At 36.9% G+C, this 16,293-nt stretch overlaps 1 protein-coding gene across 8 annotated transcripts in view; it reads right to left on the bottom strand.

Moving 5' to 3' along the window:
* The window catches only part of LOC110839727 (kin of IRRE-like protein 2), a 577,271-nt gene that overhangs the window by 127,894 nt on the left and 433,084 nt on the right, over positions 1-16,293 (bottom strand). For all 8 annotated transcript variants that reach the window (XR_002546605.2, XM_087353933.1, XM_022084195.2 and 5 more), the window contains one exon: positions 2,435-2,571. Coding sequence is in view for 7 of the 8 variants with exons in the window: in XM_022084195.2 (XP_021939887.1) it covers positions 2,435-2,571 (137 nt within the window). In the remaining variant the exon portion in view is untranslated. The remainder of the gene's footprint in view (positions 1-2,434; positions 2,572-16,293) is intronic.

Here is a 16,293-nt window from a genome sequence, read left to right on the forward strand (position 1 = left end):
TTCCGTATAGACGTATTTACGTCTAATTCTCCGAAACCGTGGTTCCACTATCACTTTTTCAGTTACGTACGCTGTACTCTGGCTAGTAGCTTACCGCCAGCTCAGACCACGAAGAGTGGAGGAATATAAAAGAAATATTTTACTGTAAACAAAACGGCTGTTTGATCCCAGCTCAGAATTCCGTACGGCAACAGTTTTGTTCCCCATCAGAACAGGACAGAGGGTGAGTACGAAAAGAGAAGATAAAAGGAAGACAGGAAGAAGTTAAAGAACTGTGAAGGAATAAAATGAAAATGCCGATAGAGATAAAGCACAAGACGGTACGAAGGAAAATAATGTTACTTTTACGCAAACACACACGTGTACTGAAATAACAATCCTCGCTATAACTAGACTTGGATCTCACAGGGGATTAGAGAAACGTAAATTAATATAATACTAAGTATAATTAGCATAATACTCACAGTATACAACGTATGAAACATTCACTGCCTATTAATTCGTATAAATGTACGATATTTAATCCTATTCACATATAGCATTACTCTGTGTTTTGCAAACATAAACAGTAAAATATTTTATTGAATACGTAATTTACTGTCTGTGAACACGAAATGTTACAAATTAATTAGTTAGCCACAAAAGTGGGAAAAGTCTTTACGGTACAGAGTACTATTATAATTAGTGGAAGCTAGAAACTGAATTGAATTCACAACTTCTAGAGCCAAGATTACAAGGAAAATTAAACACGTTAATTGCTTCATATTTAACACGGTTAACATCGTCTCCTTCTTATGCACATGGGCCGATGTTTCTGTGTTCTTAATTGCTACGAACAGCACATCATGAAATTGTGTACAGACGTGACAATGTATTATTTCTGCAAATTACTACGAAAGTGACTTTTAGATGTCATTTAAGAGCCAAGAGGTATAACTAAAGTCAAAGCTTGCCGAACTGTCCTTGAGATGTTGATAGTCGCCCAGGATATCAAACAGTCCAAGACTCTTATAAAACTCGCGTGTTCATTACAATGCTAACGAAATCATGCCAATGACCATACCTTAATCCGATCCACGCCCTGAATCCTCTTTCAGGGCTCGAAAATATTGATGTCGGTGTCAAACGTGGCACCAAGAGACACATTGATTGGCACCGTGCCACCAAACAAAAATGTCCGAAACATTCATCATCTATTTTAAGAACTGGGAAAACATAAACACAATTAAAGACTCGGGTGGCTTTGAAGCGTTGCAGTAGGTAGGGAGGGCTAGCAGGTATAGAATCCGTCAAAATGCTAACAATCTATTGACACACACGTATATAGTTGCTTGCGATGTTGGTTGTGAAGTACTGTGGTGTAGTTACGAGATGTTTAAAAATGTTCCAAACATTTTTATTTTACAGAGCAATTAAGCCTCTGGTTACACCCAAGATCAAACGGTAACTGTTACGTTAATCGTTAATCAATATAAGCTTTATTCATACCGCTTGAACGCTTTCATATGTTAATGTCGATGGCAGTGTTTTCCGTGAAATCCGCAGCAGGTGTGTGTGTGTGTGTGTGTTGAAGGTCGCAGCATTCTTACTGGTGGGGTGTAATTACTGTAAACATTCATGGTTGTATTAAAAGCGTATATATTACTGTTATTGTTATTATTTTAGTGATATGAAAAGTAAACTAAAGTGGACAGCTACTACCTAGTTTTAAAAAATGTTCATTCCTAAATTTTGTGAAGTTCGTAACGACATTATCAAAACGAAATGCAAAATTGAGTGGTAAAAGCAACAGAAAAGTAGAATTCGAGATTTTCAAAGCGGCGAGTATGAGGGTGGTTGCAGCGCCGATTTTTTTGGTAAAATGTTGCCACCGTTTTAGAGGTCACTACTGCTTCCATCAACACGACAGATTTTACGTAACAAATATAAAATCACAAATTATGTTTCGTTTTCAAGAAGTCTTCCTTGGCATCTAACTTCTAGAAAAATTGAGAGGCAGGCGTGTTATTGCGTCAAATTCTTATCCTGTTTCAGACATGCTGATCTCGACACTGGATTCATGCTCGGTCAACTTGTTACAGCAGTGACTACTCTGTGTTAAGGGTTCACATAAATTATATAGGTTTTCACCGACGCTTCTTTGCGACGCAGAGCCACAACAGAAATCTTCATACTCACCGCTGTGAAAACTTCATATCTTACAGAGATCTCGTTAACTGCAAAACGGCGTAATCGAAAAAAAAAATACATCGGAAATAACATCAACAACGCCTACCAATTAGAACTAAGACAACCTTGTAAAAGCTGTAAATACAGCCACATCTTGGCCGTGATCTGACTCCCGTAACCTTCGGAATTCACAGCAGGAGTGCTAACCTTCTGCTTAACATCGTATAAGACTACTGCTAGCGTACATGTCTGTATCATGACCTACCTTATTATCTTTTTGCCAGGAGCAGGTTCCTCTCTTGTTGAACACTTTACAGGTCATAAGGGCGTCCTCTCCAGGGTTTACCTCTGTGTATTCCGGTTGCTTATCGAACCTCTGCAATCCGCTTACCCACAGACCATCTGCAGACACAAGAAATGTAGCATTATCACTACATAATTCAGCAATAGGACAGACACAAGCATACAGTGCAGGAAACCTTGAGAATATAGCGTCAGAGAGCAAGGTTGGAACCACAACAAGATGGGTAGTCCCCAGAGCGGTTCAAATGGGTCAGTCGAATCGGAACCCGGATATCGACATTACGATATATAAAATAATATTTTGTGCTCAGTAACGCCTTAAGTGTCAAAGAAGTAAAAATGTTACATAAACACTGTAATTTCATTATACTTTAAAAACAGAGTTAATAAATAAATAATTAACTATTTGATTAGCATACAACTTGGCACTGGTAGTATTAAACTAACAGGTTATTGGTTTTATTTGTCTTATAGAAATCTTTCACCTAGAGCCAAACTATCACTTAGAGACAGACTCATGTGACCATAGGAACTTGTCAAATAATCGAAAGATCTATTGCGCACAAACAGTAACGTCACTAGTGGATAATCTTCTTCTAACGCTTTGGAAAGAGAATTGAAGAAGAAAGTTAAAAAAACATTCTTATGCCTTATTTGCACAAACATAATGTTTTATATCAAACTATTCAATGGATTTCGATAACATTTCTGCACCTTATAGGTAAAGAGTAGGAATTTTGCAGTAAACGGCTGTAATTATATGTCAGAGAATAGGATAAAATTCCGTTCATAACATTTTTGATTTCAATGATACGTGTTACGAATATTATCGATTACAATAATTCCATTTAAGGATTTGATTGTAATGAACCTAATACAATCGAAATTTTATTTATGGCTATTTATCCACCAACCTATCAACTTTCTCTATTTACGTAAATATTTTATTGGTGTCTATATTAGAAATTAATCAGCAGACAATATGTTTACATACAGGCTCAAAATCGACCACAGTTTATTTCTAGTTCAAACAGATTATTGTAAATTTCCTCAAGAACACAGTGGAGAACAAACAAATGTTACATGATAGAGGCCTAAAATATAGATCACATTAATATCTGTAACCATTATTTAATACATTTTTCAGTATTACGCACATTTAAGTAACAAACGGGAAAATAAACATATTTACTTTCCGCGTTTTACCTGCAAAGTCCAATAGCTCTGTAACAACAGATGTTTATCTACAAAATAAATTTTTGCTTGTATTAAATAAATATCGTGGAAAGCGAGGCATGAAACATCGAAAAGCATGCATTTGGAAACAGCTGTTAATATCTAATCGAGTAAAGCATGACGCTATAATGGTTCGACATACATTAACAAGTGTGGTGAACGAGCGTTTTCATGTTTATCGTTGAAAGTCACGATTTAAGAAGAGGGCATATTAAATTCTCAGGTTTATGGGACAAAAGGTACTTTTAATTAATGGTATTGGTAGTACTGTTCCCACCCACGATTATCTATATGATAGCAAAACCAATCCGAATTTACTCTGGCAAAATCCAATATAAAACAGTTTCAGTGAATTGCATACTAAATTTCACCGCCTTCTAAACGTTAACACAATGCCAATGTTATTTTTGTTTGGTAACATTCCACCAGCGTACTATTAAATTTGATTATCTCCTTTTTCGTTCTAACCTCTGTGGTGTGGAGAGTAATTTGCTGGCAGTCCAATGCTATTACGTGCCCAATGGACCGCATCTGTCAAATCAGAATAGAAGGGCCTCCTGATCTAGGAACCGTGTAATACCAAAAACTGTGGTCACTCAACACTATATCAATGTCAAATTGCAGTCATGAAAGGTATTTTCTGCAAGGTACGGCCCAATACAAGTTATATGAAACCAAATTAACTTACATGCAGGGATTAACAAATTAAAGTTATCTTTCTTCGCGTGTGCCATATAGAAGAAGTCACATAACTGCTGAGTAAAATAAGGTTCTATGTTCAGAGCGAATGCTAGAATGTTCGGTTGACTCTTTCAAAGAATGAAATTTTTAACTGACAATTCCCTTGATATCACAATGTAATATCTACCTTTGTAGAATTTGAGGTTCTTAAGGCGATTATTATTTATCGCCCTGATGATGGATGCAGCAAAGATCTCTGAAACTTTGGTGAACTTCTACCACCAGACTACAAGGCGCTACAATTTACAGCCATTTTAATTTTTACGTTCGATTTTCATATTTACGCTTTTTTCTATCTTGGAGAGAATACTTAAAATAAGGGACTTTATACGTCAATTCTAAATCGAACTGAACTACACAAGTTCGTTCCCAGTCACAATTTTCTTAAAGGTCTGGTTAATTCAAGTTTTGCTGAAAGGTGTAATCCGATTTAATTTCTCCTGTGCCAATAAAACACTGTATAAAACGAACTGAAGACCAATGAATATTTATTACACAATTTTTCGTTTTTCAACGTCGTAAAAACGACGTTTCGAGAGCTGTCTCGGTCCTCATGATTAAGTAACGGATCCTAGACGCGGATGGTTACCATATGAAGATAGCAACTATCTCCTGACCTCTTCGCGTGCGGCCAGGTTCAAGTTGAAATCCACATTAGGTCTATAAATAGAAGAACAAACCGGAACTCACCATGACTACAGGAAAATATTATCTACAGAAGAACCAAGAACTTAACGCTGTAGAGATGCAGACCTACAAATGACAGTGGGGACCTCGTAAACTCCACGTGACTTTACTAGGTGTGATCCACACGGAGGACAAACGACATTAACGTAAACAGTCCTCATTTTATATTTACTTAAAGCATCAACGGAATTGCAAAATAATAACTGATGGCGGTGAATATCCTTACTGACGCCTGAGAAGCCAAATTCTGTTGGCCTATATTCCTCACGAACGTTGTGGCATAGAAATTAATAATCCTGATTCGTGATTGGAAGGTTCAGGGTTCAAATCTTGCTTTACAGACCGGCTGTCAAGACTGAGGTTTCTGTGTTTTTCCCAGCCTCTTATGGCAAATGCCTAATACCTTAATCAGGCCACAATTTCATTCGATAATATATAATATGGGCTACTGATTGTGTCGTTAAATGAGCCATAAATTATTTAATGAATAATTAATTTTGAAACGATTACAAAACTTAACTCTCGTACGGCTCACTCTGTATAATTTTGTTTATATTCTGAAGAGATTACAGAACAATGTATCAATAAATCACTACCCTTAATTTTGGTTTATAATTTCCCCTGATAAAATATTTCTCACTGAACAACCTGCATATAGGTCTAAGTAGTTACTGGAACACTCGATGGATCTAAGAGTCTACATTTTTACGCAGATTGCGTTTCAGTTTTGTCAGTCATCACGTTAAAGACTTCAATATTCCAGAACAGTGAGTGGAAGCAGCAGTTATTGACGTGCATGTTACTAAAATGTCCCTGTCCTAGCTAACTTGCTTTCATGACAAATACGGACGACTGGCCGTCTGTCCAAATCAGTAAGCCAGGAGGCTTGCCTCCACCGCCCTCTAAACAGACAGACACTATCCCTAACAATTAATTCAGCGTGTCCTCGACACGAGGATGACTGACGAGAAATAGGGATGTTTCCAATGCGTTCTAACCCATACACCCCAGAACCTATTTCTAACACCTACCAATAGCAGAATAGTACCGTACGACACATTCTAAAACGGCTATTACATTTCATGGACCGCTTTATCCCTAACCCGTTCGGAACCTTGTCCACCACCCTCAACCACTGAATGGAAATTTCACACTAACACAATTTTGCTGCCCCCTCACTCCGATGTTCATAGTTTCCAACGCTTCAACTTGTTTGTTCATTTGTTAATTTCTGTTTCTAACACAAGCTATCGACGTCACATGAACCAACAATATGACGTCACTGATATTTTAAATGGAATACTTCTTTATTACGAGAGATGTAGCACAAGTGTTTGCTGCAAGGCTTATGCAGATTATGAGAGAGAGAGAGAGAGAGTGTTATGTTGCTTTCATCAAAACTGTAAAATCTCCTCTTACCCAGGTACTAGCACAGAAATGCCGGGCAAAGGCCAAATATAAATATGTTGAGTTTCCTTACATTTTACAAAAGAATTTCTAAAGAGATGCATATTTTTAAACAAAATATTATCATACACAATTTCTTGGTACTAAATTAGGTAACACTAACGCTGTCTTCTCAGAATTACTTACGACATGCTCTTGACGGTAGGAAGCCAGAAGTACAAAGGTAGACTGGCCTCTAGTGACATGATGTTCATGCTAACTTTAACGTATTTTCATCAGTTGCGTCTAAATGGAAGGGCATATGTAAGTATACCCAATACTATATGCATACAATGAGAATACGCTAAAAAATAAATAAAAACTTTCAAGCACAAAAGTTGTCGGATAGAGACTAGACTTACAGACAGATGTGTGGGAGACTGGAAGAGAAAAGACGATGGAATAAAAGTGAAATAAAGGATGATATGATCACCTACAAAAGTGAAGTATATAGTTTAGCAATGAAATTTAATAGAAGGAATTGCTTCAACGGGTGTTGAATTAACATACCAATAAAGGAGTCTGCAGTTTAAGCAGAATGAGACAAGAATGAGACAGAAGTTCATTTCGAAACGGATCATAGCGTTTAAGAGATAAAAACATTTCGATCAACCGTGAAAGTAGATATGGTGAGAGTAGTTCCATATTTCTTTAAAAACCTCTTAAGACCTTATCTGATCAATGGTATATTCCCGTATATTCACAACTTAAAGAGGTTCTTTCTCCAAAAGCGTCTTTAGTGAAACTGTTTAAAGGAACTTTGAAGATCGGAATTTCGTCGGATAGCCCTCTCTAGATACACAGTCAATCAAGTCTTCGAGGTCGGCTGTTGAGATCTAAGGCAGTTCATTAGTCTGAGTTTCATTCAGGATTTCTATATTAACTTAAAGAACTGTATACAATGTTCTCTATTCAGAGAGATCACAAACATACCTACAAACTTTGTATGAAACGTTTTCAGATCTACATGTTAATAATTATAAATAGACTACGGAGCGGAATTTGAGATTAGAAACTGAAAAAATGACGGCTACACGACTTTGTACTAATATATAAATTACGCAAGGTTGGGGTTAAAATTCAATTCTAGGAGATGGGAATTTTCTTTCTGCACTAAGTAGGTGTATATTCAAAACAGTCCGTACAGTAATACAGTGGTACTCAGGCACAGGAAAAACAAACATTTACTTCGAACTTTATAATTTTTCATCACGTCCAAAATTGAACTGGGACAAATCCATTTTCGTACTTAATTGGAATCAGTGGTTATTTCCTGAGGATAAAGAGTCTGGAGCGTTAAGCTTAGACATTGGGTCTTTATCCGTTTATAGTTAAGTCTGAATTTAAACACATGTCGAGGTACATAAATAGACAGTTAAACATAGAAACGCAGCCTCCTATCGTTAACTAACCAGGAAATATCCTATTACCAAATTACTCGTAAAGAGATGCAATTCACGTGACTTAAGAACTACCATTAGGGCAATGGTTACAGCAAAATGTGTCAAGTGGCGTTTATAATTCAACAATTCTTTCATTATGGACAAACAGATATAGTCATTTTTGCATTCATTATATGCAACAATTGTAAACACGGTTTAAAAGTGTTAAATTCTTACTGTACTACAAGTTTTACAGTTTATAGTCCTTATTCAACATAAGTTACTGCATGCAAAGAAAGTGAACTCTATTGAAAAGTGATCAGAGACTGGGAAAAATGGGGGCAAAAGAGATTTTTGTCACTCTCACATTTAAGGTTTATTAAAAGGCCTAGGAGTTCAATGGATTATATCTACGTAGTTTTCACAATCTAGCGACATCCCTCATTCCTTCTTTTATAACAATCTAAAAAGATCTTCCCTCCAAAGCAGAAGCTTTGATTAGAAAAGATATCTCCTGCATCCCTCTATCCTGTCTGAAAAGAATTTTCCATGGCTCTGAAACATTTACCTCAGTATTCGTAAAGCTTCCTAGTAGAAGAGGGAGCAAAGAACAGACTTTTTGTGTCATCTAGATTAGTACTGCCGCCTACAGTGAATTCTGAATTCATTAGTTGACTCAAAAGAACGAAGGCTAAGATTGAGGGCATCCCGTCATTTATACGAAACTGATTAGCTCAGAATGAAAGGGTAGTGCAAAAACCTATATCAGGGGTCTCAAATTCGTTTTATCTAAATATTTTTTAACCCATTTAACAATTCATAAAACCTCTTTTTACAGTAAGAATCGTATGAACCTTTTAATACAATATGCAAAGTTAACGATTGTTAAAACATGTGGGACATACATTTCCCATTCTTCTTCACAGGGTTAACTGGTACAAGGTGAATGATATCATAAACTCATAGAGTAAGAGATTGGTTACAGGCTAAGGAACCTGGTTTTAACTGTGGTAGAGCAGCGGCGTAGGGAATTTCTTGCTCCACGAACATGATTAGAACGGTTCAGGAGGTACGTATTCCCCCAGAAAAAGGCAGTTTCTGAAGTGACCTTTTACCTTTATCTTGAGATTAAACTGTGAATGTAGGCCTATGGAACTTTTTCTTCTTAATACGTTTTCATAGCGTGGTATTTAATTCTCAACGTAACTCTGACATTATTTCTTTGTCCCTGAGCAGCTTCGTCTAGCGGTAACACTGTAGAATTGTATTCAGTAATTATTCGGTTCAAATCTCGGCAGACCTACTGTCTATACTGACCAAGGAATTTCGTGGTTTTCCTGAACCGAGTTCCGGGATAATGTCTAAAAATAGGCCACACTAAACAGATAGATTTCTGATAATTGACCTTCATATTCTGTATAAATAACCTTTTTAGTAATAATTAATTAATTGTCATTAATGGTGGCAAGATATGGAGAGTCATGTCATTAACCTTTATCAGCGCAGTGTGCCAATAAGAAACGTGAACTATATCCTTTAAGGATATCTTAAGTACCGTCATTGAATCGAGCAGTGAACACCTGTGTGTAATATATGTCTGATGTGAAAACCTGTGGGTTAACAACATTAAATGTTTTTGTTGAAATGTCTCGAATTTCTTTATCCTGTATGTAGACGAAACGATATTAAAATAATATCGATGAAGGGTTCGTCTGAAGGAAAATCAATTCAACATTGTGCAGCCATTCCCCACATGTGTTACCCACGATCTACAACCCTTCTTTTCACTAGTCTGGTTCAGTAGTTCTCAATTTTCAAATTATGCCTTTAATACTGCAACATAGGTTACATAGGACAAAGAGAAACAACGCTGAGAAAGAGTACAGAGTATCACGAGTGGGAACTTTCTAGACAGAGATGAATTTCTATTTCAACAGTTCAAGATTTATAAAAACCGAAATGTCTCGAGAGGAAAGACAGTGAACGCAATTGTCGAAATAAAGCTTGTGACCGTTTGACGTTATAAAATGACTGTTTCGGCTTCTCAACAGAAGTTGAAAGTAACAGTACTTTTTTTTCGTATCTGCATTATAAGTCTTTATGTTCATTTATTTCAGATATAAACCTATTATTTCGACGACAATCATACAACAGATATCACACTGAACTAAGCCATGAATGATTCACCCTTTTGTGAGATGTTAATTCAAACATAAATAGTACCATCTACATTTTATATAATCTATCAATATTTCACCAGAGGAACCTGTTTTAATCATTGACGCCCGATTTAAAGTTCTTGTAAAACAGGATTTATATTTGTCTGATATGAACCAAATTGAAATTACCTTACCAAATTTATGTAGGCTGTCAATACCAATACCACCAAAATCCATTAACTAGGTTCGGAATGAGATGTATGGATCGATACTTACTGATAGTGACACGACCTACCCTATATGCGTTCACATCGTATAATTTGTGGAAACAAATTTACCTTGAAAATTTACTCACTACAGAAATTTATTTATAAGGAAAGCTAATAACTAAATATAAGGAAACAATATATTCTTTGAACATATTTAAACCTATCATATTTCTTCTTCTCCATCGAGTGGACTGGTGGATGGCGGCAAGTATCTGTGAAACGTCTACCAGACTACACGGATCTTCTACTCATAATTCCCAAGACAAAGTCATCTTCAAATTTTGTCGCCATGATAACCTCAAATCCTACAAAATATAGATATGTTACTAACGAGTGCCTATCTTTCACACTGCGTAGGCAGGAAACACGCCATACGTTTACTGCCCGGAAGATCAATTAAACTAGATGATAAGTAGGCTTAACATTGAAACACTCATTTAATTAAGTTACTTTCCTGGTGAAAATATGCCAGTTATGGAGCTGTAAAAGGACACTGAATTAAAAAAGAGCTTAACATAAGGAAAAGGATTAACTTTTTTAATTTCCGCCCACATTTTAAATCAATTAGCAATTAATAATCTTTTGAATCCTTCACTCAAATTATTCTTTCTTGAGGAAATATCTGACTTTGCTGCTTAAGAACTAGTTCAGGGGTATCCAGCTTATTTTATCTTTGTTCTGTGTGCAGAAGTATGATCGTTTTAGTTTCACTCTGTTACAGTATACATACCTATGCTATTTGCAGACAGACATTATAGTAATAGGCCTAATTTTTAGTAAAGATGACAAGTTCTGAGCCTCTTCAGCTTGCAATTTTTCCACGCTGCGCTTTAGACATTACGTCATATAAACAAATACAGGATACCCCAACAAGATGTACACACACAAGATTAATATTCTGTATTATGTGTATATATTTTTGAACACTCTGTATAAGACTACATAAAAGCAACCTATATCAAAATATTTTTCATTATTTTTTTAGTGTAACCGTTAGGTTAAACAAACCCAGGTTCTTCAAACAAGGAATGCAAGGCTGCAGAAAAGAGTTACATATCTGGCATTGTTTCTTCATTTCTGTACGTAACAACGCAAAGTCCCATGTTTTACTTTCCCTCGGGGAATGAAATACTGACTTTCATTTACAGCATCGTGAGGGCGGAAAATGGTCATAGAGCACGTAGCATAACACGGCGTCCAATTTGTTACGGACAAACACAGCGCCGAGGAGTTACTAGTTTTGCATTTTACTATTCTTAGTATACCCAGTACCCTCTATCCTTCAGTTTTTGGCGGCGGAAACAAGACTGTGTGTGTGTGTGTGTGTGTGTGTGTAAGGGTTGGAAGGGGTCAGTGGGAGCTCAGTCCCACCCTCTCATACTCTAAATACAGCTTGCCTGTCACCCCAGGCGCCTGTGGGTTTTCAAATTTTGAATATTTACTGCTATGCGTTTTAACTCTGTCTCCTTCCCCTGAAACTAAACGGGCTTTTCCCCCCTTGGGCTGGCAGTTTAAAGGGTGGTGGTGGTGACGTGTGGCTGGCACAAGGCCACCCTAACGACACCCACCGTGAACTACAAAGTGATTTTCTTATTTTTACCGATTTTCACATATGCTTTCCTCTCGAGAAATGGCCATGCGGTTTAAGTCAGCGGTAACGCATCTCACTTTATTCAGACGCGTACAGGATACGATGACAGGATTTTCGTCGTACCCAGTGCTAAAATCGGGCAAAACCTGCCATCCAATATCCTGTCTAAATTCACTGTATACCGTCATGCTTCTACCTCTGTCGACACTCTGAAGTTGATACAGCATTGCTAAAGAAACTTAGAAGCAAACTAAATGTCAAGAAATGCAAGATAATAACTCTTTAGAGGCCAAGCTGTTTTTATTTCATACGCGTTTCAGCAGAGTATAAAGTGGGATGTATTTTTCCACGAAAATCTGTGGGAGTTTGGAAGTGGCAGAATATAAAGACACTTATTAAGCGATAGGCTACGAAGTCATATGAGGTGGTGGAAGTACAGCTCCAACATTTCTTGGCCTCCAAACTAAATGGAGTTGAGTAATCACCTTCACAATACGACCGCTTTCTTCAGATACAACATCAAAGTTTCGATTCGTCGCAACTTTTACTAATTTTAATATGTAAATAACTTTCATATGACTTTTTCGAACAATTCGAGATAGCTCAATCAATAAAGTCAGGGGCTGAATGACTGGTGTTTGATACTCTGTTTGGGGGGGGGGGGGGCGGTGTTCATTTCAGTCCAGACCGTAATTGAGCCCACTCGTCATCCTACCAACTGGTATCAGGGGCTATTTCCCCGGAGACGTAGTGGTACGAACGTGAAGATAGCTACTCACCTCGATCTAGTTTCTATATTAAGAATACGTCCGGTATATCTCCACTCCCTCCCTCCACCTATGTATTGAATGTCTGCAGTTTAAGCAGATGAAAACTTTACCTTTCTTGTAATCCTTTAGTGGTTAATGAACAATTTCACTGTTTCCTAAAACAACTTCTGATAAGTGAACGTACCCTTTACAAGAGTTTCCCTTTTCATACATTACATAGTAAAACCCATAAAATTTGAATGGAAAGAATAAGTCTACATTCCACTTCACAAAAGGCAAAAAATAATTTTAGATAAATAGAACAACATTCCATTCAGACTGTATGTGAAGTAATTTCAGACATTTTTATACATATTCTGTTTCTCTGAACCGCCTTTTCTTACAGTTTAAAGATGTCAAAAAAACTAACTTCAGGTTCAAACAAATTGTTTGCTCCAAGCTTAGATCTTAATTGATTTGTACGTGTGTATGACGTTTAATTAGAAAATATACAGCAATAGTTTCGTTATTCTGATCATTACATTAGAATTGTTTATGGTCAGTTCTCCATAAGTTGTTATGATATTTTCAAGTAAGTTCCTCTTTTGTCCGTTTGTCAATTCTTTAACTGGGGGAATAACAGGCAAGACAAGAATTTATTAGTGTTTTAAATTAGTTACAACTGCCTAACAGATATTTTCAATGAATATAATGTCGAAATTGGTATCTAACCACTGCGCGGAAAAAATTCACTTTCACCTTTAGGTCAGACACATTAAAATATGTAATTGTTAACTGGATGGAAAATGTCGAGCGTGCGAAATGTTTAGAACTTAACATATTCATTGCCCATATTATTTATTATTGGGTAATTTTAATTATATGAGAGCACTATTATTCTGACAAAGGCTAAAAGCTCGTAATTTTCATAGCTCTATCTTTATCACATTTCTCATATCGTGCGTAATGAAATTTTTAATCTTCTTATTTTACCATACAAGGTTCTATAATCTCCATCATTAAAAATGAAATTTAAAACATCAGACGGCTTTTCTAACAAAGCAATAAAGAAAACTACACGGAAAGCCGCAAAGTGGCGTTGAATGCACGCTATGTTCAAATGTTTCTGCTCTTGTTTCAAGTGCACTTCACGTGTAATACGATATAAAATTACTAATCACAACGTCATGTCACATCAATATCAAATAAGACGGAGAATAAGTGACGGTCTGTTGCGCAGAAAGAGAGATAGGCATTCAATGGAGATTTTGAGAGATTACCTTATACCAAATTTGTCAAATTTGGTAATGTTGAATACAGTCCTACAGTGCAAGAGACGTTATTATTAGTATATATTATCTGATCACATTATTCATTAATGGTTATATAGAAGTATGAAATTCTCTAAAATCTTGACTGCGTGGCTCGTAGCGCTAACTAGTTCGCACTACGAGTCACACAGTCAACAGCCTTGAAAATGAGGAAGAGATGGTCCTCGAAACGTCGGCGAGTAATCAACATCTAACACTGTTGATAGCCCGAGAAGACTTCATTAATGGAAGCCGCCGTGAAAGCTTCACATCACATAAAATCAAGGAAGCTGAGATGGACGGGTTGTGTAGAGCGGTTGTAAAATATTCAGTTTTCAATGTTTCAAATTCGTTTTTAATTCCTGCAGGCTTGTCGCTGGGTATTTAACACTTAAAAAATAGAACAAAATGTTTGACAATTCAACAATATAAATTGAAATCCATTTACGCTACACCAACGAATGCAATTATAGGAAGCCAGATATCACATAAAGGATTTTCGATCAAAGAAAATTCAATTTAATTTTGAATTTTATATACTAAATGGCTAAAAAACAATTTGGAGGAAAACAATTACGAGCATGACAGGATGTTAACAGTAATAGCTACTATAAATTATTAATAAAACATTCTGCTCCACAGTCAGTTGATGGATTTTTTGCGTGTATAAGCGTTGTATTCCGCACTCAAGATGTTCCCATACACAAGGTAAAGACTGCAGCCTGTATATTACTTATGAATATACGGCGTATTGACCCTGATCTTGTTCAGGAGTCTTCACACTCACGTCATCCCCCGTTTGCAGTTCCCAGCTATACACACTTCTTGTAGCTGCCCCATTAATCACACTCCACACACATAACAACCGACTCCACTAATGTCTGCTTCTCAGATACCCTTTAACACTCGCTTACGGGTTACCACACAAACAGCCTGTCGAATATGGGAGAAGGAACATAGGAGAAGCAGATTCTGAAGAAAAATAAAACGAAATTGAGGGAGACAAAGAAAGAATGAAGAAGGCAAATATAATTGCATAAAGAGACATTAAGGAAGAACAGAGGGAAGGAGAGAGAGGGAGAGAGAGAGGGAGAGAGAGAGGGAGAGAAGGGAAACAGATGACGTTTCACAAAAATAATACTTTGTTAGAGCGTCGAAGATAAAATTTGTTAAATTTTAAATTCGACAAAACAACGCGAGAAACGGGATACTTAGCTAGTGAACGATGAAAATAAAATATACTCGTTTGAATATAACTTTACGTTTTGTTTGTTTCTAGTTCGCTTATTCCAGCCTCTGAATGCTCTTTAAATTTCTAGGTGGCATAAAATAGCTTCTACTTACATTACACGTAGACTGCCAAACACGTGCCTTGCTTAAAGAATAACGCATATTAAATATGTAAAAACGCGAGCAGATCCACAGTTAGCGGACCTTGCGGACACCCCTGTATTAAGGCTTGGGCTGAGTAACCCTCACCCCCCAGTCTCTCATCTTGACAGCATCGATTCTGCAGCAAGTGCTCTCCACAAGCCACGAACCAGCGAGAGAGAAAGCGAAAACACCAGGGCAATTTTTGGTAACCCAACATCATCCACCTGGAAAAGAAGAAATATACTCCTTCTGCGGGGATGATGCAACCTCCATTTAACCAAGGCTTCCACAGTACTAGTCTGTTTTAAATTATAGAGTAAGATGGCGTGTATGGGACTGTAGTATGGGGGGGGGGAAGGGGGGTTAATCTGAATGAAAAATTGCGAAAGATGTAGAAGGAACTTGCGTCAATTATTTCAAGATACTAGTAATCTGCTTGGGAAATATTGAGGTTCGAAACGAATATACCCCAACTACAGACAGCCGTGGTCTATTTTAAGTTCAAATCTATTTGCTCGGAGACACTGAGAAAACCAATAAAAATCCCAGCGAGGATAGCCAGTCCTCAAGTCGACGATCAAGAAACAATCGCTCCAAGTGAGGCAGTTATGACTTATTATAATGAAGAAAAGTAACACTCGCTTACAGAAATTGAAGAAGACGAAGACAGATTCATTAAAATAGCCGATATTGTAGACAAGATTCAAAACGGATGTAACTTAATCCAATAACCAACAGAGCTTGAAAGAAGGTAATCGTGGCCTATTCCAAGCTAACATGCAAGTGATTACTTGGAGGGCAAGAAGAAGGAACCATAAAAGACCTTAATTGGGACAGATAGTCCTTTGGTTATAAGAAATTAGGGTAGTGACAACTA

Source organism: Zootermopsis nevadensis, unplaced genomic scaffold, assembly GCF_977971745.1.
Source record: "Zootermopsis nevadensis isolate Lab colony 2312 unplaced genomic scaffold, Znev_1.0 Znev_ptg000022l, whole genome shotgun sequence".
NCBI lineage: Eukaryota > Metazoa > Arthropoda > Insecta > Blattodea > Termopsidae > Zootermopsis > Zootermopsis nevadensis.